Here is a 21,460-nt window from a genome sequence, read left to right as displayed (position 1 = left end):
ATCTTACTTAGATGGCTGCTTGTCTAAATAGAAGCCTTTAAGACCCCAGACACTATTCTAACTGATAGCTGGGAGTCATCTGATTTCTTTACCACCCTTGGTGTAGCACCCTCTGTGAAGGGGAATATGGAGCAGGGCCAGGTTACAAGAACTAACTGTTCTTAGATTGGCGCTAGAGTTACAGGGGAGCCCAGACTCTCTCTGCTTGTTTTCCAGGTCATGGATGACTCTGATTTGCTTTGGTGGTCATACTACGACAAACACAATAAATGCAAACAAAACCAACAAGATCAATAACAAAAACAAATGAAACATACACCCCCCCCCCACACACACACCCAGAAAGAAAGAAACAGAAAAGGAAAACATTGTCAACCATCCCCTTAGGGTACAGGGCGATGGCACTGATAACATCAATAATTAATCCAATGACATAGAGTTTAAGATGCTATCTATATAAGGAGCTTGTGTGAACATAGTCCGACTGTGAGCTGCAGTCCCCGAGCTGTTGCTTTGAACCGATTGACTTTTGAATTGATTGAGTTCTTTTTGCATTGAGCACGGGAATTGGTGCTAGGGGGAAATTCCCTGCACCGTCACTTACAAGGGTAGACCCTTGCCTTTCAGACCCCAGCCTGTCATATCAATGTCAGGGGAACACTGAGGCGCCACATATATGGTGGTAGGCATTCAATTTTCACATAGCTGCATCTGTAGTAATTCGCTTTCCAGCTCACTCTGCGAGGCTATTCACGTCCCTGGTCCACGGTCAGAGAAGTTTCACCAGGGGCTTAATCCATGGGCATTTCTCCTTCACTTTTGTTTTTAACTGAAACAACTTTACAGCTGGTCAGTAGGGAGATCAGATGACAGGACATTACACTTGAACCTAACTATATCTGCCCCAGGAGCCCTGGAGCAGCCATGATGATGCATTGGTCTGGGGCCCGCACAGCTGTTCACAACCACCAGCAGCTACTCACAAGAAAAACTGGGCTTCCGACTCCAGTTAACAGTTTCCATCTTGAAAACCCACAAGGGGTCGCTATGATTCGGCATTCACTAGACAGCGATGAGATTGAGTTTTAGCACATCTGCCAAAATCAACTTTATCATGTTCCCAGTTTGTTTACAAGGCTATTCACATTTCTCACTTAAAAGTTTAATCTGTCCAAATCAACAATGTATGCAATGTGGCTCATAGCCAGCCAATACTTGGATAATATCCTTTCCTCAGCAGTGTTTTAAATTTGATAACTTTTGCTAAATAAATGACACTATCAGTTGAATTACCTTATGTCCCAAGGAGATGGTTGATAATGTTCTGTAATATAAAATGACAATGATGCCTCTAAGATGAATCAGAGACATATTTAAACCATAGATATAGGCGGGGTACCCCCCAAAAAACAGATTTTTTTCTTCAAAGCTATGTATTTGATTTTTTCTTTTTTTAACAAAACAACCTTCCAAGTACTCTCCATTACACTTAATACATTAACCAAATCTGTAATTCCATTCTTAGAAACAGTTTTCAATCTCATCCTTTTGGATGACTGACAGCACCTCCCTCATTTTTTTCTTCACCTCTTCTATGTCATCAATCGCTGTCCTTTCATGTCCCTCTGCATTCACAGAAACAAAAAGAAGGCGCATGTAGAGGGACTAAGTGAGTCAGTGCCTGGGGCAAGAGAGGCATGCTTTTTTTTACCCCAAAACTGGCGCATTGAGATGGCTGTGTGAGATTGTTGTGGTGGCAAAGCCAGTCCTGGCTGCCACAAATCAGGCCTTTTTCAGAACCTCTAAATAGAAAGCTTGATTAACAGTCTGACCTGGTGGAATGAACTCCAAATGCACTATGAGTCGACATTTTCCTCAGGGAAGTTGATGGATGTCCAGAAAGAGGTTTGTCATCAATCAACATGTTTACCTTTTTAAAATGAGAAAACCACTTGAACATGTGAATTTTCCCACCGCGCTGTCCTTGTGAGCTGCATTCAACATCACAACAGTTTCTGTGGCATTTTTCCCAAGCAGGAAACAAAATTTCACAGCCGCACACTGTTCTCTTAAATTGGCCGTCCCAAAAAAACAAGGTTTGAGGGATACTACTTTTATGAACAAATTCACTGTGAGCAGAGAGAACCTTCCCAGGCAACTCCATTGAGTGTACTAACTCAGAAAGACTTGCTTGATGATCGCTCAGTGGGAAAAAAATGCATACTATGAACATTCCACTCTGCCTAGCGCAATTCTGGTTTTTTTGGGGGGGGTACCCCTTGGTATGAGTGGTTTGGGGCTCACACTTAATTCTAGTTCAAATCTAAGAACAATTTGTTCTTATGGCATAATCCTGCTTGATGGTCATAACCCTCACCGTCAGGAAGAGACCACTGAAGATATGGGTACTATAGGAAAATGTGTCAAAGAAACTAGCTGGTGTCACCTATCAGAAAGAAAAGTGTCTGGGGTCTTAAAGGTTTGTCTTCAAACAACTAGCCATCTAAGTCAGGTGTCAATTAAGTCCACATGGAAGAAGCACACCATCTGTGCGATCCAAGGATTTCAAGGAATATAATCCAAATCTGAAGGAGGGAATGGTATCAGAGCTTAAATTGTGAACACCTGGTTTGCAGAAGGCCGTGGCTGACAGTGGAAGGCTAGAATTCCTTTGCAGCATTAAGCCACATGGATTAACCCATTGGTGAATACTCTCTGACCATAGCCAGCTTATCTTTGGCAAAGATAGAGAGCCTAATGTGTCTCCCTGCTTCCGTCTTTGTCTTTTGTTCGTCCTTCGTAACAGAGCAGAGGCAGGCTGAGTCCCTCCTAAAACATTCCAGAGCCTTCCCTTTTCACCGAGGAAGAAGCCAATCTGCATTATTACTCAGGGTTGCACGTTATCGGGTTGCATGTTGTTTCTCTGCTGAGTCTCCTGTAGCTTTGCTGGTCCTCAACTACACCGAATCTGCTCCCGATTCAAGGCCTTTACACTTGCTCTCCATCTGCCTAGGGTACATGGCTTATTTCTTTACCTCTTCAGCCCTTAATTCAACTGTCATTTTTGTTGGGCTCTGATGTCTAAAATTTCACGATCCCGCCCTGACATTTGACACTCTTCTTTCCAGTGCACTTCCCACAACCAGCAGACAGATAGTCCCCAAGTTACTATTGGGTTCCATTCCAAAGACTTGGTCATGCACTGTTGCTGGCACAAGTCAAATACCATATGTGTGGATGTATCGTATTCATTATCCCTGCCTTTTATTAGCAATATCATTATAAATGCTATATCTATTTGTGTTTGGAGATTGGAAACTTGGCATATAAACTAACAAAAAATAAAAAATAAATCACAACCAAACTAACTCACTGCCATCAAGTTGACTCCTACTCACTATGACCCTCTAGGGCAGAATAAGCCTACCTTGGTGGGTTTCCAAGGCTGTACATCTTAACAGGAGTGCAGAGCCTCTTCTTTCTCCTCAGAGGGGGTTTGGACTAGTAGTTACCAGCCCAATGCATAGCCCATTATACCACTAGGGCTCCTTTATACCCTTACAGACACAGGACAACCAGCAAATTATGTGCTGTGACATTGCAAGTAGCATACCTGACTAGCAATAAAATGTATGCACACCCAAAAGGCGATGGCCATACATACAGTTTGTCATAACTCAAATTTATCTGCCTGTCTCCGTGAGGCCTGAGATCTTATCGGGTTTTAATTTCACTTCTGCATCACCAGTGCCTAGCACACATAAAGCATGTAAGAAATAGTTATTCAATGAATAAATGGTTTAAACGAAATGTGGTCCTGCTGGAACCAGGAGTTTTGTCAATGCAGATGATTCTAAAATGACTCATGCACTCCTTCATCCAGGTACTACTAGTTGAATGCCTACTTTGTGTTTATGTCCCAGGCACTGTGAGAGGGCCAGTGATCTCACAGATGGGAATACATGTTCTGAAAATCTAGGTAGTGAAGACACCCTTCTTCCCATGAGGATAGAATTGTAATTCTTTGTAGCGCCCCACCCCTGTGATAATATCCATCCATCTATCTATCTATCTATCTATCTATCTATCTATCTATCTATCTATCTATCTATCTATCTATCTATCTATTATATACTAGTGACCACAAAGTCTATCTTCCATCAACAAGAACATGACAGCTAAGGCAGTTATTTGCCCCCAGGATAGATACGTTTCAGGTTGACTTGGGGGAAAAAAATGACCATTTTCCCAAAGCACATTAGATGGAAAATGAATGCCCTCCAATGGGGAAGTATCACTTCTACTACTTTAAAGTTAGTCTAAATCCATCTCCCCAAACTCAGCCTGAATAACCATCCCCCAGCTCGATCAGGGTCAGAGTTTCCTGTAAGCCAAATGGCTGCAAGGGTGTTTCATTAAAATGAAAACAATAACAATAAAAATAATAAGGGCCATGTGGATTATAGAGTCGGGGGAGTCCTTTTAAGCCTCGTGGCATTTTCACAATTCTGGAGCAGGAAGTTGGATCATTTGGACTCCTGTATTTTTTTACAGGCCATGGAGAAGCAGGAGTGATGGAAAGCTGAGTAATAAAAAGGGGAGGAGGAAAGGGGGTTTTAGAAGAATTTCTCAATGAGTTGGTACTATTGACCTTGGAAAAGAGAGAGTACAAAAGTGAGCCAGTTCCTCATTTCAATCCATGAAGGGTCACTTCCAAGAGGTTACGGGACAAGCTTTTCTTGCCTTGATTTATAGAACTTAGAGGTCCGGGTTAGAGACAACAATAATACAATCTTGGAAGGATAGCTCAGAGAGACTGTGGAATGCGAGGCCCCTATAGAGCTGTCCAGGCTTTTGTCTTACTCAGATCCACGATCCGTGCTCGTGGAAGCAGCAGTCCAGAGATCCAGTGGCGCACTGCACTGAGTAAATCCACTGTGCAAGACCTCTTAAAGCGTTGAAAGGCAAGGATGTTGCTTTGAGGCCTAAGGTGCACCTGACTCAAGCCATGGTATTTTCAGTAGTCTCCGATTCATGTGGAAGTTGAGCATTGAGTAAGGAGGACTGAAGAAAAATCAGTGTCCTTGAACTACGGTGTTGGCAAAGACTAATGAAAGTACCATGGACGGCCAGAGAACACACAGATCTGTCTGGGAAGAAGTGCAACCAGGCTGGCAAGACTTCATCTCACATTCTTTGGGAATGGTGTAATGAGTGACCAGTCCCTGGAGAAGGACCTCATGCTTGATAAAGTGGAGGAGCCCTTGGTGAGACAGATGGACACAGTGGCACATCAATGGGCTGAGACCTAGGGACAACTGAGGGGATGGCACAGGGCTGGATGGTGCTTCGTTCTTTTGTGCACGGGGCCACACTATGAGTTGAAACTGATTGACAGCACCTAACAACAATGATTTGTATAAATCAAAACAGATGAAATTAGATAGGTCGGAATTCACCTGCGTGGGGCCCGGAGTTAGAGCTGTTTGTCCTTTTAGTTCACACAGTGCCATAGCTGGAACAGAAACGTGCTAGTCTCCAACATAATACGCTCATTCCCTAATAATGAAAAAGAGGCTCCAAAGGCTAGGGACGGGTGCCTACACACAACCAGCTTAGTGGGGCCTCTGTTTCTCCTGCTACCAAACAACTCTGGGGGAGTGTGAGGAAGTCTGTTTCCATGATTTCTGGTTACCGGTGTTTATTTTCAAGGTCAGGAAATGTTTTATCTTTGAGGAAATTTGTGTGTATCTATTGGCATCCTTGAGCCCTATGTGGTCTTTGTGGATGTAGCTAGTCTAGCATCTTAGAAGCAGTGCGGAGAGGTTAGACATAAGCCTGGGCAGGAGCCAGCTGGGTTCAGATACTGGCTCCGCTGTGATTTGCTGTGTGTCCTCACACAGAATGCTTAACTTCTCTGTGGCTCGCGGTACCTAACTAAGACAGCTATTATGAGTCTTAAGTGAAATATAATCTACATCACATCATGAACCTAATTTCTGACCGTTTCTATTGACAACTGTAGGAAGTACACAGTACATATAGAGTGAGTGAGTTGATAAATTCAAATGGTAAAGCAAGAGTTTGGTACCCTTTTCAACCCCCCTGTGCCCCTTGAATGTGCCCTGATGCACGGAGTGGGAGAGTCCAGAGTGTCTCTGCTACACAGAAGATATCCTCCACTAACAGATATGTGTGTATCTGTACACATCACCTTGGGCAGAGAGATCTACCTACAAAGAAGGCATAGATACAGCAAAGGGTCTCTCACACAATGGCACAATCAGAATCGGATTCTAATTTCTGACCTAAGGCTCGAAGGTTGTTTTCTTTGAGTGTTACAGGTATGCAGATGACATCGATAGAGGACCCACAAAGGAACTTCATTTACTTCGCTTTCCTCCATCTTTTAAGAATATGTATATGTATATATATTACTCTACCAGTCTATCTTTTTTAAAAAAGGAACATAGGAAGTATTCAACATTAGGTAGTAATTTGAACTGATAATACAAATAGATGTAATCTTATCTCTGTATGTTGTCAGGAGGCCTGGTGGTATATTATGAGTCAGGCTACTAACCATAAGGTCAGCCCATTGAACACACTGGCCTGGCACTTTGCAGGAGCAAGATGGCACTTTCTGGTGACGCCCCTCTGACCACGATCCAGGGATGGGGACAGCTGGCTCTCATGCAGAAAGCATTAGAAAGTGGATTGTTGCAGAGGCAGTTAGGTTAAAATTTAACACCCTACCACTTGATCTTCTTATGATCCATTTACATTTGCCTAGCTTTTCATATTTTCAGCTTTCTTTCCTATTGAGGTTTCTCTATTTTACTTTGCTGTTGTGGTTTCCGTTTTCTTGTTTTTGTTTTTTAACGTTTTCCTGTATATAAAATCCAGGATAGGTAAATCTATATAGTACATGGATTAATGATTCCCTGGAGGGAATATGGAGCTAGTAATGAAGAGTACATGGATGAAGACAATGTTTAAAACCAGTTGTGGTGATGATTGTATAACTCTTCTTGATGTAATTGAACTATTGAATTAATTGTATGATATGTGTTAGATGCAAATTAAACCGTTGAGGAAAATAACAGAAGGTGAAGAGATTGTAATAAGTCTGTAAAATAAATAAATAAATGGAACTTCATATATCTAGGTTTTCAGTTTTGGAAACCCACAGGAGTACTTCGACTTTGTTTTACGGAGTTTCTGTGAGAGAGAATCAACCCACTGGCCAATGGGTTTGGTTTGGGTTGCCTAATGCATAAACTCAGAGAGTCCTGAGAGTTGGTGTATGCCTTGATTAGAGCCCTAAGTGTTGAAAGACTAAAATATTCCAACCTACACCTTTGCCTATATACCCGCCCACGCCCCTTCCCCACTGAATCAGCTCCTGATTCTGAAATGGAATCTAGGTCACATCCCTCCACCCTTCCCTTGCCCATTTACCCAAAGCTGACTCCCCAAAGGGTTTCCCTGGCAAGTCCAATCAGGTGGTGCCGTGTTCAGTTTGGCGTACTAAGGGCAGGCCTAATGGGATGTGAATGCCCTGAATGATGCCTAGGACCCGGCAGGAGTTTTTACAGCAATGCCCTTGCTAGTCACCCATTGCACGCTCCCAGTGTATTGGTGGCGGCAGGCAGAGCAAGAGTATGGAAGCCCCGAGAGGCTAAGAAGCTGGCTTGTTAGGACACAGGGAGGATGAGGCCCAGAGTGGAGGCTATTCAAGCATAAAGTGCAAATATCTTAAAGAGCGGTCTCCATCATGAACTGTAACTAATATGGATGAGTGGACCCTTAGTTCTGCCTGTTTTATCATTTTGCAACCTTGCACCATCCCTGATTCAGTCCCGTGGTGATCCCCATCTTACAGATGGGGGAGGTGAGGCTTGGGCAGGTCACTAACGTTCCCGTGGTTGTCTTGGTAACCCCTCTCTGTCTTGCTACATGCCAGCGGTGCAAGAAGAAAGGCAGAGGAGCCGGGAGCGCGCAGAGAGTGAGGCAGAGGCTGCCCATAGCGGCCACGAAGACATGCCTGTGGAGAGGATTCTAGAAGCCGAACTTGCTGTTGAACCAAAGACAGAATCCTATGGTGACATGAACATGGAGAACTCGGTATGTGGTCTTCGACGGCCACCACTTTTCATGTCTGGCATGGGATTAGGGATGGGGAAGGGCGGTCTGCTTTTTAGGGTCCCAAGCCCTGTCCCTCAGTGTACTTTCTCTCTTTCCCAGACAAATGACCCTGTCACCAACATATGTCACGCGGCCGATAAGCAGCTCTTCACCCTCGTTGAATGGGCCAAGCGCATTCCCCACTTCTCAGACCTCACCTTGGAGGACCAGGTCATTCTGCTCCGGGCAGGTAATGCATTTGGGAATTCCTGGATTCTTGGCACCACTTGGGTCCTAAACCTAGCAGTTGGGTAAACTAGAAACCACCCACGCTCTGTATCATGTTGGCGATGGGAGAACCCGGTCGGGGGATGTTCTTTTAGGTTCCCCTCATCTTCCTATGCATGGCGTGATTACACTCTGCAGAGACCGCACTTTTTACAGATTGGATCCTGGCAACCGTGCTTTGAGCAAGCCTAACGGGGCCATTTTTCCCGACAGCACTTAATAGCCTTGTAGCCTAGGGCAAACCTGACTTTCATACGCAGCAGAAAACCAGCAATTCCTGCGACTCGCTTGATTGCACTCGTCCCTCCGTCGTGGTGCTCTGGAATGGAACCCAGGCTAGCTATTGAGGTTATGCAGGCATATGTTTTACAGGCCCTTAAATTCGCATCGCCTTCCCAAGAACCTTTCAGTCCCTGATGAAATATTTTCTGTTAATGGAGAAGCAGGGCTCCTTTTCCTCGCAAATATGAATGTTAATTTTTAACGATTGCTAAATAATTTTTATTGGAACTAATCCGTGGCAGTAATTCTTCCCATAACTGTTCTGACATTGGCATTAGCTATATTCCCAACTCACAGATGAGGTCGGGGAAGCCAGAGCCTGTTGTTCACACTTGGACTTGATACATTCCAAGGTCCTTTTCTATTTTAAGACCCTATGTGCTATCTTCTCTCATCTCCTACTTCGGAAACACTGTGCAGCCCGTTGACATATGCCACGTCTCCTCTTTGTCACCGAGCCAGCAGGGAAATCTCATGAAGATTGGCTACGCATGGGAACCAGTTAGACAATGAGCTAACATAGTATCCACCGAAAGCAACAGGCTCTGCTAAGGGCTACCAAATGATGCCAAATAAATAAACTCGATTGTCGGGTCCTGGGGCCAGAGACTGCAAGTAGATTGCCACACCAGCTTCCACGCTATCGTCTGTGAATTGTTCAATCTACATTTGTTGAGTGACTCTCAAAACTCAAACTGAACATACCGCCGTGGAGTCAGTTCTGTCTCATAGTGAATTTATCTTGCAGAGTAGAACCACCACTTTGGGTTTCTGAGCCTGTAAATCTTTATGGGAGCAGACAGGCTCATCGTTCTTCCAAAGAGCAACTGGTGGATTTGAACTGCTGGCTATGTTGTTAAGACCCAGGGTAATCCACCCCACCACCAAGGATCCTTGTTGATCAGTGGGAGGTGGTGGGAGAGTCCTTGTCCGCAAGGTGCCACTCTAGATTGCATTAGAGAGACTCAGGGGGCGGTGTGTGTGTGTGTGTGTGTGTGTGTGTGTGTGTGTGCGCGCGCTGACTATAAGCTAGGAGTATTCTTCTTAGATTCCTCACTATGTAGGCACATCATTTTGAACTGATTCTTAACTTCCTTTGACTTCTAATTCTTTCTTTCTTCACTTTTCTCAAGTTGCTTCGAACTCATGGTGACTGGTCAAAGTTGAGCAGTGCTTCGCAGGGTCTTTATGGCTGCTTTTTTGGGGAGTAGGTCACTGGACTTTTCTCTGGGGTAGACTTGAACCTTTTGTTTAGCAACCAGCGGGGTACCTGTTTGCACCCCCTTGGGACTTCCCTCTCTGTATGGGCTGGTTTTCCCTCAAGGCTCCTTCTGTTCCTTGCAGGGTGGAACGAGCTGCTGATCGCATCCTTCTCCCACCGCTCGGTTTCCGTGCAGGATGGAATCCTTCTAGCCACGGGCTTGCACGTCCACCGGAGCAGCGCTCACAGTGCTGGGGTCGGCTCCATCTTTGACAGGTGCCTCCTCTCTGCCTCCAGGGTGTGTGTGTGTGTGTGTGTGTGTGTGTGTGTGTGTGTGTGTGTGTGTCCGCGCGCATGTGTACACATGCATGCTGAGACCTGGGGTTGACAGCCCAAACAACTTGCACATAACTGGAAGCAGAGCCTTTAAACAGATGAGACTATGAGCCAATGAAAGATGAAATCGATGAAAAGAAAGGTTGCGATTGCAAAGAGATAGTCAAGAACCAGCAGAATTTCTGAGCAGATGGGAGAACCTGTGGTCCCTATGGATTTTCATAGGAGAGACTGGGTCATAGTATATTATCTAATAAATTAAAGAGTTGAGCAGCTTATCTTAGGGTCTGGTACTGGGGAAGAGGGTCCCAGGTCTGTCTTCAGGAAGCCAAGAAAGATGGGCTAGACTCAGCCCAGGATCCCTGGGAGAGGTCCATAGTAGATGTAGAACCAGCTTAGCGACAGCCCGAGGGCATTTGCAGGATACCCTTGTAAAACTCTTCACACCAGAAAGCTGATGGTGCTCGGCTATCAAAAGATATAGCGTCTGGGGTCTTAAAGGTATGAAGATAAGCAGGTGGCCATCTACCTGAGAAGCAGCAAAGCCCACATGGAAGAAGCACACCAGCCTGTGTGATCACGAGGTGCTGATGGGATCAGGTAGCAGGCATCAAAGACCCAAAACAAAACAAGCAAAAAGAACATCAATGGGAATAAGGGGGAGGGCAAAGTGGAGACCCAAAGCCCATCAGTAGTCAATTGGACACCCCCTTATAGAAGGGCCACAATGAAGAGAAGAGCCAGTCAGGGTGCAGTATAGCACTGATGAAACATACAACCTTCCTCTCGTTCTTTAATGCTTCTCCCCCCAGCCCCAATTCCATGACCCCAATTCTATCTTAAAAATCTGGCTGGACCAGAATATATATACTGGTACAGATAAAAGCTCACAACACAGGAAATCCAGAGCAGATAAACCCCTCAGGACCAATAAGGGAAGCAGCAATACTAGGAGGGTAAGGGGGTAGGGAGTGTAAGGGGGAACCAATCAGCAGAAAAGTGGGTGAAATGAGACAGCAGTTGGTGTAAGACATGAAAAAAACCTTTAAAAATTATCAAGGGGACCTGGGGAAGGGAAGGTGTGGGAGGAGGGGGCCGAAAATGAGGACCTGATGCCAGGGGCTCAGGCAGAAAGAAAATGTTTTGAAAAAGATGATGACAACATATGTACAGATGTGTTTGACACAATGGTTATGTGTACGGATTATGACAAGAGCTCTAAGAACTTCACACCCGAAAATCACTAATGATCACTGAGGGACAACCTATCTGGGATTCTGTGTTTTAAAAGCTGTGAAAGACAAAATAAGCTATTTACATAAAGGGCTGAATGAAATGAATAGAGATTAATGATTTGAGGTGAGATGGGGGGGCGAAGGGATGGAGAACTGGGTAGAGAGAAGGAGAGGGTGGGGAACAGCCTCTCTCCCCACTGCCAGAGACCCACGTCCTCTCTCTACCCTCATCACCAATGTGATGCCCCTTCCCACACTCTGCTCCGCACCCCATAGAGATGAACTCAGTCGTGGAAATGACTGATCTCTCCCTGTTCCCTGTTTGCTGCGTGCGAGGCCCTTACGCTGCTTCCTATGGTGCGTTTCTACTAACGTCAAGTCCCAGGATGCCTTTCCAGCCCTCTCCACACTTCTCTATCATTCTCAGGGTGCTGTCCCAGATGTGGCTCATGGCACTTATTTACCGAAGCTTTGTGCTACTGCTCGTAACTTCTATGTCTGTGTCTCTCATTAACTGTGAGCTCCTTGCCGTGGGGAACTACATCCTCGTCATCTCCCACTCTTACCTAGTAGTGCCCAGAGGGCGGGGCATGCGTGTTAAATATTGACTGAATTCATTTGATCAGTTCTTGGCCTCATGATGGTCCTTGTTTCCTGAGAACAGAGTTCTGACGGAGCTGGTTTCCAAAATGAAGGATATGCAGATGGATAAGTCAGAGTTGGGGTGCCTGCGAGCCATCGTGCTGTTTAACCCAGGTAACTGTGCCCTGGTTTCTCCCCAGCCTTCAATGTCTTCCCATCTCTCATCCTCGAGCCCAGGGCAGGCAGCGAAGCCAGCCTATTCCCAGAGGACAAAGGACCAGCTGTGTTCCTTAGAGTCACCTTGAAAAGTGTTTTAATTGGCTGTAGAGTGGCCATATTTGGGGCAGGTGGGGAGGGTGAGTGATAACAGTGGTCTCGGGGTACTCCAGGTGGTAAAATGGTCAATATTCTAGGTGTATGTTCACATAGCGTCCATGGGATTTGCTGGTGGGCTGGACAGAAAATGGGCAATGAAGAGTGAAGTATAAGTCTTGGCGGTTTTGTTTTGTTTCCCCAAACAGTTGGGAAAGGGAGTTTTCATTTCCCGCGATGAAGACAGTTCGAGGGGGTAGCAAGTTCTGAGGGTGGGTGTGCAGGGAGCGGCTTTGTGTGGGACATTCCAGTCTGGGGTGGAGAGCTGGTGAACAAGGAGATCTGCCCGGGAAGCCATTGCTGGGTGAGTCTGGAACTAGGAGCGAAGTCAGGACCAGAATTAGACATTTGAGAATTGTCAGCCTATGCCTGTCATGTAAGGCTGTGTGTCTGCATAGGATTAGCTAGGAGTGAGTAAATACTGAGCAGGGCAGAGGGCTGAGGACTGACCGCAGCCTGGGCCTTTCCAGCACTGAAAGGGCAAGGAGACAAAAAACTTGTAAAGAGGCCTCTGTCAACGAGGAGCAAGCCCAACGAGAGACCTGGAGACCCAGGGAAGAAGAGCACATCAAGGAGGGAGCTTGGCCAAGGGCAGCTGTGGGTCAAGGAGAATGCGCTCTCAGAGTCATGCCGGCATGGATGCATGCGTCTCATCTCCTGGGTTAGGCAGTTAGCCCGTTGAGTGGGGACACATGCTGATCACGTTTTTGAACTCCATCTCACCCCTCGGGACACAGTTAGCATAGACCAGACATGCAAATACCTGGACGTTCCTAGCATGTCCTGGGTCAAATGAGGCTCTCACAGTCAGTGCCAGTGGTGGGCTCACTTGACTGTTAATGGAGTTGTACATCTTTGCCCTGGAGTTGCTGTTGTTGTTGTTTTTTGGGGGGGTCATTTGGGCACAGAAAGAGAACTGAGGGGTGCACAGGACGGATTTTGTTTCTTTCCCAACTGTCCCCATCCCGTGTCTCTCTGGTGACTCGGAGGACTCTGAGGAGTGACCAGGGGCAGCCTCTGTGGGAGGGAAGCTCTGAAGGGTGGAGCCAGAGGCTGAATCAGACATCTTTTTCAGATGCCAAGGGTCTGTCCAACCCATCTGAGGTCGAGACTCTGCGAGAGAAGGTGTATGCCACGCTCGAGGCCTACACCAAGCAGAAGTATCCGGAACAGCCAGGCAGGTGAGGCAGTGCTGGAAGAATGGTAATATCAACTCCCCCTCTGACCCCCTTCACTGAGCACCTGATGTCCAGAGGCCACTGTCTAGACTTTTCCAAATGTTTTGTGATCCTGACCATGGGCTGAGAGTCTCTCAAATGTTAACACAACCAGGTCAGAGGTCATATCTCCCCTCTAACACCCGAGCCTAAAGCAGGGAGTGTTGAATGAATGAATGAGTGAATGAATGAATTCTGTTATTTATTACCTCCACTGTCTAGTGAAGAACCCAGGGTTCAGAAAGGTGAAGTATCCTGCTGGTAAGGTCAGAAAGCCGGTAAGTGGTGGAGGTAGGGTGTGAGCTGAGGTCTGTCTGTTCTCAGGCAGGGTTCTGAATAGCTCCAGTGCTTTCTGGGCGCAGTATAGGCCTTCGTGTGCCTATACCATTGGTCCCACTGGTGTCATCTGTGTGGCCTCCGACCACACGCTGGCTTTAGTCTGGATTCCTCAGTTAAAAATGAGGACGTTGGTTGGACATCCCTTACAGAAGGGTCGCGGGAAGGAGACGAGCCAGTCAGGGTGCAATGTAGCAACGATGAAACATACAACTTTCTTCTAGTTCTTTAATATTTCCTCCCCCACCCCCCACCCCAACTATCATGATCCCCGTTCTACCTTGCAAGTCTGGCTAGACCAGAGGATCTACATTGGTACAGATAGGAACTGGAAACACAGGGAATCCAGGACAGATGATCCCTTCAGGATCATCGCTGAGAGGAGGGTGGGGTAGAAAGGGGGAGCCGATTATAAGGATCTATATATAACTTCTTCCCTGGGGGATGGACAACAGAAAAGTGGGTGAAGGGTGACATCAGACAGTGTAAGATATGACAAAATAATAATAATTTATAAATTATCGAGGGTTCATGAGGGAGGGAAGTAGTGGGGAGGGAGGAGAAAAAATGAGGAGCTGATACCAAGGGCTCAAGTATAAATAAAATGTTTTGAGAATGATGAGGACAACAAATGTACAAATGTGCCTGACACAATTGATAAATGTATGGATTGTGATAAGAGTTGTATGAGATCCCAATAAAATTATTTTTTTCAATTCAAAAAAAACATGAGGACGTTGGTTTGAGGCCACAGAGCAGAGGAGGTGTTATTTTGTTGTTGTTGATGTTGTTTTAAATCCCCAAATTATACCAATTACAAGTTTTCCAGTTCTTCCTATGCTAATTCAAGTTATTAAGATAAAAGAAGGGACTAATATCATACAGAAAACCGAAAATGAAACTTGAGAGAACTGTCTTGAGGATGGACCTCTTTGGCTTCAGGACTAATTGTACCTGCTCCTGTTCTCACAAGTGGTTTTGATTCCTCTGCGAAGTCTAGTTTCCAGGAAGCAGATTATTCTGGATCATAACTCAACATCTCCAATTGTCCAGAAGAGGCCGCGCTTTGGGTTTTGTTTTTAAAATAAGTCTGAGGCTATAAATAAACCTGACTGCGTGGATTTCAGAGGGTCGGAACAATGAATGGGAAGGCCTTGTGTATTAGTCAGGGAGATTCAGCTTCCACCAGCAACCCCCCCAGTACACCCTTGGAACATAACAGAAGTGTCTTTCTTTCTGGTGCATTGGTCTTGGGCTGGGTGATGGGATCAGGGAAGTGGCTCTCTTCTATGGCATCGTTCAGGGACACAGGAGCCTTCCTTCCGGTGATTCCACAAGATCCACACTGTGGTCTCATCCAGGAAGTGGAAGATCACAGAGCAGAGTGCACCTGGGCAAGAGCTGGAAGGGCCGGCCACTCTTCACTCACTTCCATTGGTTAAAATGTCATCTTCATTACCCAGCTGTCCTTAAAGGAGACTGGGTATTGAATCCAGCTGTGTTCCAATGATGGGTGGGAGGAGGGAGGAGAATGGGATACCTGGCCATCACTTCCACACCTGTAAGAGGTGAAAGAGTCCTGCCCAAGGGGTGAGAGCTTAGCTGCCATCATCAGCTCAGCTCCTGACGGCTGCTGTGAGCCCTGAACAAGTTGTGGTAACAGACAGCCCTGTGTTGGCTGATTTTGACAAAATATTTAAACCACATTCTAAAACAGCCTTAAACATGTTTACAGAGAACATGTGTGAAGGATATTAGGAAATTTCAGCCTCATATGCATCCTTTTCCCAGAATTGCCTCTACGTCCTGTTGTTTATCTTAAAAAAAATTCTCTTTCCTTCTCATTATAAACACAACGCAGGCGTTGGTAAAAGATACATGTAAGTATGCAGTGCTTAGCATCTGACTGCATATATCTGTGGTCCTATAAGCTATTGTTTTGTTTTTTAAGGGAAATCTGCCTGTTTATTGTTTCCTCCTAGTGGCACAGTGGTTATGCACTGGGCTGCTAACCTCAAAGTCAGCAGTTTGAAACCACTGGCTGCATCTAGAGAAAGACAATGCTTTCTACTCTTATCGACAGTTAGAATCTCAGGAACTCACAGGGGCAGTTCTCCCCTGTCCTATAGGGTCACTAAAAGTCAGAATTGACTCAATGGCAGTGAGTGAGTGAATGGCTTTAAAGATCCCAAATCCAGATTCTTGTAACACTGGACCACACGTGGGAGGACATGGCTCTGCATGTGGGCTTTTAAGCTTTGTCTCAGGGGCAGTTGATTGAGGGGTCTGCTGGGCGGGAGCTGTTTCGCTCATGCCTACCCTACCACATCCTCTCAACTGCCACTGCTGCCTGCGTCCATTCCTCTGGCCTCCATGATCAGCTTCTGCAGTGGCAGCAAGGAGGACAAACAAAAGTGGCCCCGCAAGGCTTGAACACGGTGTTCACACAGTGTCCACATCATATAACGTCTTCTTTCCCACAAGGCATCATGAACCAATGCATATCATCTGTATGATTATATTTATGTGTGGTATATAAACATATTCAAGGGACTTCAAAATGCAGGAATATGTCATTGTCTTTTAATCCCATTGTCTTTTAATTTTCATGAAATTTTGAAGCCCATTTGTGTGTGTATATGTGTATCATGTAATAGAAGTTGTGGTGAATATATATATATATATATATATATATATATATATATATATATATATATATATATATATTCCTGTTATGTCTATACATCACCAGTATATACAGCATGTGTGTATGTATATTAATATATAATATGAAACTATATAGATTCGTATATTATTTTTCCTCTCCCTCAGCCATTCTAGATATTTTATCAATTTGTTTAAAAGTACAAAGTTACCACTTCCACTAGTTTGCTAATATTTTACCACACGGATGTATCCTGGTGCCCCCAGGCATGCTCCTGTGATTGACTGACGTGGTTTGAGAGACCACAGTAAAAGCATCAGAGCCAGGTGCTTTCCTGCTAAGGGGCGTCCAGAGGTCTGGGTTTCCTCAGGCCCTGGGAAAAGACGCCCACCTTTGCCGCCTGGGCTAAGACAGAGCTTGGGAGTTCGAATGGTATAGTGGCTGGGCCCCCACTGTCCCCTGAATCTCCCAGGATAGCCTTGCAGAGGATGACCCCCGACACGTGTCTGCGGGGGAGTCTGCAGGTGCAGAGATATCAGTTGGCCGACCCTCGGGTCGTGATGGCAAAGGCTGGTCCCCTCTGTTGTGCAGAACGTAGTGGGAGGGGATGCTGGCACCGGCTGGTCATGGTGCTTTTCTGGATGGTAGAGGCTGCCGCTCGGTGGAGGCTTTCCGGAAGTGCACGTTACAGGGGCAGAAGTTCACTTTCTCTAGCCAGAGAGCAAACCTCAATTAAGAAAACCAAACTCCAACTTCGCTGCAGTGGACTCCATGCTGACTCAGCGCGACCCCCTGTGGGTTTCCGAGACTGTAACCTTTATGGAAGTAGAAAGTCCAGCCATTCTCCCGCACAGCTGTGGCTCATTTTAAACTGCTGGCGGGCGGAATCAGCCTAACTCCTAACCACAAGGCAGCCTCCCTCAAGTCCGCTATGCGCATGTGCCGGGGCAGGTGCCTACAGGTGCAGTAATGCCCCCGCCCCCTCAGGCTGTCTACAGGTGAGCGAGGCAAGAGCGCGCTCCCGTGGCTGTAGCGTCCGTTTCCACGAGTTGTGGAGTCCCCAGATCTAGGACAGACCACGGAGAGAGCAGTCGCGTGGTATATTTAGCATTTACCTATGATCAGACGTTCGCTTTGATGGAGTTTAAAAAACAAACAGGTCCATCACAACCGAACAAAACAACTGGAAGCAAAAACATTTTCAGTTAGTCTCAGCCTCACTTTGAGTAATCTCCTTTGTCTAAATCCATTATATAATTTCAGGACAAAGCTGCCATTAAGGGCCATTGCAGTTTACTTATTTTGTTGCTGATGTTGAGAATCTATTGTATCCACAAAACAAACACCACTCCAAGCCCTTCTACAGGGACAGGGCAGCGACATCGATCCTGTTCTTCGAGTCATGAAAGCCTCAGTCTCCTTTCCAGCGACCGTCCTCTCTCCTGAACACACACCGCTGCCCCTAAGCTGCCCACCTAGTACTCTGAGCTGTCACTCTCACCTGATCCCATGTCCATCGTCCCGAAGGGAGCACAATGTGCAAGGCAGATATATTTTACTGGTTAAGCTAAGCTGGTGTTCAGTTTTAAGATGACTTCAGGGGACATGTTTTTGCTCAATATGTCAAGATTATCTCAGGGAAAGAGATGCAGGAATTCATCTCTTCTCTGTGGCTCCTTAAAGCCTGGAGCCCATGAAAAATTGAAATTCTGTGCTGCGTTTCCCTGCTTTAGATCATCATTTTTCTATGGGATCTTGGAGCCAATGATTAGCATTGGTGGGCTGGCCATCTCCAGTTCTTCTTGTGTCATGGCAAAAGAGATAATGAGCCATGCCACTTTACAGGGGAATCATTTTTAGTTACGTTTTAAACAGTATCTCCAGGTAATAGCTTCAGAGGTTCAGCTTGGCCCCTTGGCTCCAGAAAGTTCTGAGTCCATAAAAATTTGGTATTCTGTGATGTGCTATGACCCCTGTTGATCAGAATGCGTCTATATAATCTTTGGTCAAAATGAGCAGCAATGACCAGTCCTTCTGGTCTCCTGGCAAAAGAGACCGTTGTCCTTGGAGGCAGTTAGCACACGTTCCATTTCCTGCTCCTATTCCTGAGCCTTCCTTTTGCTGTGCTGCTCCAGGGGAGTCGATACCAATTGTTGTGTCTTGGAGAGCTACCTGCCAGCTTTTAAGAGCCCAGACATTACACAGAAAACTAGACCATAAAACAGAAGCGCCAGACTGGCAATCAGCCCAGTTAACTGGGATGTCTCAGGAGGTCATATCAATAAATCCCACAGAGGTTGCCAGACTTATTTGGCCTTGCTGCCCCCTTTCAGGAACAACAAACAAATAAACCTCTTGTACCATATGATTTACTTTGTATACAATATTGCTTATTTTGTACTATATCACAGCCCACAATCCAGCATAAGGTATAGGTCTCTGCTTTTGCAGCTCCTTCTGGACTCCCGAGGGAGTGCTAGCACTCCTCTCTGGGCATCAGTTTTGCCCGCTTTGGTAAACACTGCTCTACAACAACAAACCAAGTCCCAGGAGGCGTACAAAAGAAACTCCAGTAGCTACTCTCTTGTTGTGGTTTTGTTTGGTTTGGTGCAAATGTATTTCACACACAACTTTTGTCAATTCAACTTTAAATAGGTGTGCCACTTACTGACAACAATTACAGTAATCAGCTCCACAACCCTACCTTTTAATCACTATAATTTCTCCAGCACCATTAGCTCCTTTCCTGCTCCCTCCAACTCCTGGTAATCATTGACGAACTTTGGTCTCTAAAACTTCTTCTTGTTTTCTCTCCCTTTCTTAATATAACTGAAAGCTTATGTGTGTTCTTTAGTGGTTGGCTTATTTTGCTCAGCTTATATCTTTCAGCCTTATCTATACAAGCTTTTCCCAAAGTGGGCGCTACCACCCCCTTGGGGGGCAATGGAGTGATCCAGGGGGGCTTAAAGGGCAGATACCTATGCTATAATCCTGGATGATGTGCTATAGTATAAATAATTTTAATCGCCTGGTTTGGGGGGCAGTGCTGAGTAGTTGTTTTATGAATAGGAAGTGGTAGGGCAAATAAGTTTATACATCTATGATTTATACTGTAGCAGGTCCCAAGTGCACTTCTCCCACTGGCTGAGAGATATTTCATTGTATGTGTAAATGGATAAACCACGATGCGTTTATCCATTCATCGGTTGAGGGACATGCCACTGGTTCCATGCTTTGGCTATTGGGAGTACTGCTACACTGAGCATCAGTGTACAAGACTCCTTTGGGGTCTCTGATTTCAAGTCTTTGGGGAATTGACCGAGAGGTAGAGTTGCTGAGCCCTTGAGCCATAGCATCGGGCTGCTAAACACAAGGGCAGCAGCAGCTCTAACCTACCAGCTGCTCCCCAGGAGAAAGAGGAGGCTTCCCACTGCTGTAAAGAGCTACCGTCTCAGAAACCCACCAGGGCAGTTCCACCCTGTCCTATACAGTCACTTGAGTCAGATTCAACTCGATGGCAGTGAGTTTAGTAGTAACAGAATTACTGAAATAGATGGTAGTTCTGTTTTCAGCTTTTTTGAGGGCCTACCACATTGTTTTGCACAAAGGCTGTATGTACTGTTTTGCATTCCTACCAACAGTGGATAAAGGTTCCAATGTCCCCTCATACTCATCAACATTTGATATCTTCTGGCGTTTTTTATTGATTAATTAAAAAGTTATCTAGAGGTAGTAAAGTAGTATATCTCTGCATACTCTGTAGTTTTAATTTGCAATTTTTTGACCAATAATCATCCCGAGCATCTTTTGATGTGTTTGGTAGCTGTTGTGTGCATTTACAAGTGTGTGAGTTTACCGTGAGGGAGTGTGCATGTGTGCACAAGTATGTGATGATCAATGTGAGTGTGGAAGCACATATGTATGAGACTATGTGTGAGAGAGAGTGCATGTGTGCATATGTGCTTGAGGTGTGTGCATGTCTAGGTGTGTGCATTGTCTCCCAAAGAGACACCAGGCTTCTCAGATTCAGACACGACTTACTCCCTTATATCTCCCTCTCTTAAAATTGGCGATGAAAAAACTCAAATCCATTTCTGTCTAGTCCATCCTGACTCACAGTGGCCCCCATCGGACAGAGGAGAACTGCCCCATAGGCTTTCCAAGGCTGCACTCTTTAGAGGAAGGCCATTGCCACATCTCTCCCACAGAGCTTCTGAAAAGTTCAACCATCAACCATTCTTTCAGCCAAGTGCTTGCTTGACCACAGAAGCACCAGAACTCCTTCTAGAAGGAGATACAGTCTAATTAGTAGGTGATAAGAATTGGTAACAAAAATTGGTGACTGAGATAAATCGATCACATTGCCTACACACACCGTAATGGGAGAGAGCACCCAGTTTTATGGGGACCGAGAGTATGGATGACCTCCTCCTGGCTTAGATTTTATCCTGGAACCCATCATAAGGCCTGGTACACTGGGGGTTCTAGAATGTTCTTCAGCAGTGACATGTATTCAGGGAAGGCATGCCACCATCCTTGGTTCTAAGTGCTTCTGTAAACATTCACAACAACACTTTGGGATATCGAGGCAGGAATGTGCAGCTAGAAAGGGGCAGAGTCAAGAATCAACATACACAGTCTAACTCTTCCTCTTAACCCCTGGGAATGAAGTTTGAAAAGGGCCATTCTAGAGCCTGATCACAGAATTCAAGATTCTGAAGAGGCCCGAGGGTGCAGTTTCCACTTGGAAGATTCACGACCTCTCTAGTCCATTTATAGACGTCCTTGAGTGCTCGGCTACTGACCGAAAGGGTGATGG

General features: G+C 45.6%; 1 protein-coding gene across 1 annotated transcript in view; it reads left to right on the top strand.

The window, feature by feature from the left end:
* The window catches only part of RXRG (retinoid X receptor gamma), a 50,412-nt gene that overhangs the window by 28,425 nt on the left and 527 nt on the right, over positions 1 to 21,460 (top strand). Inside the window, exons 4-8 of the mRNA XM_075540458.1 lie at positions 7,967 to 8,127; positions 8,248 to 8,377; positions 10,042 to 10,174; positions 12,134 to 12,225; positions 13,499 to 13,604. Of these exons, the coding sequence (XP_075396573.1) occupies positions 7,967 to 8,127; positions 8,248 to 8,377; positions 10,042 to 10,174; positions 12,134 to 12,225; positions 13,499 to 13,604 (622 nt within the window). The remainder of the gene's footprint in view (positions 1 to 7,966; positions 8,128 to 8,247; positions 8,378 to 10,041; positions 10,175 to 12,133; positions 12,226 to 13,498; positions 13,605 to 21,460) is intronic.

This window comes from Tenrec ecaudatus, chromosome 1, assembly GCF_050624435.1.
Source record: "Tenrec ecaudatus isolate mTenEca1 chromosome 1, mTenEca1.hap1, whole genome shotgun sequence".
Lineage (NCBI taxonomy): Eukaryota > Metazoa > Chordata > Mammalia > Afrosoricida > Tenrecidae > Tenrec > Tenrec ecaudatus.
This window is presented reverse-complemented; position numbering and strand designations above follow the sequence as displayed.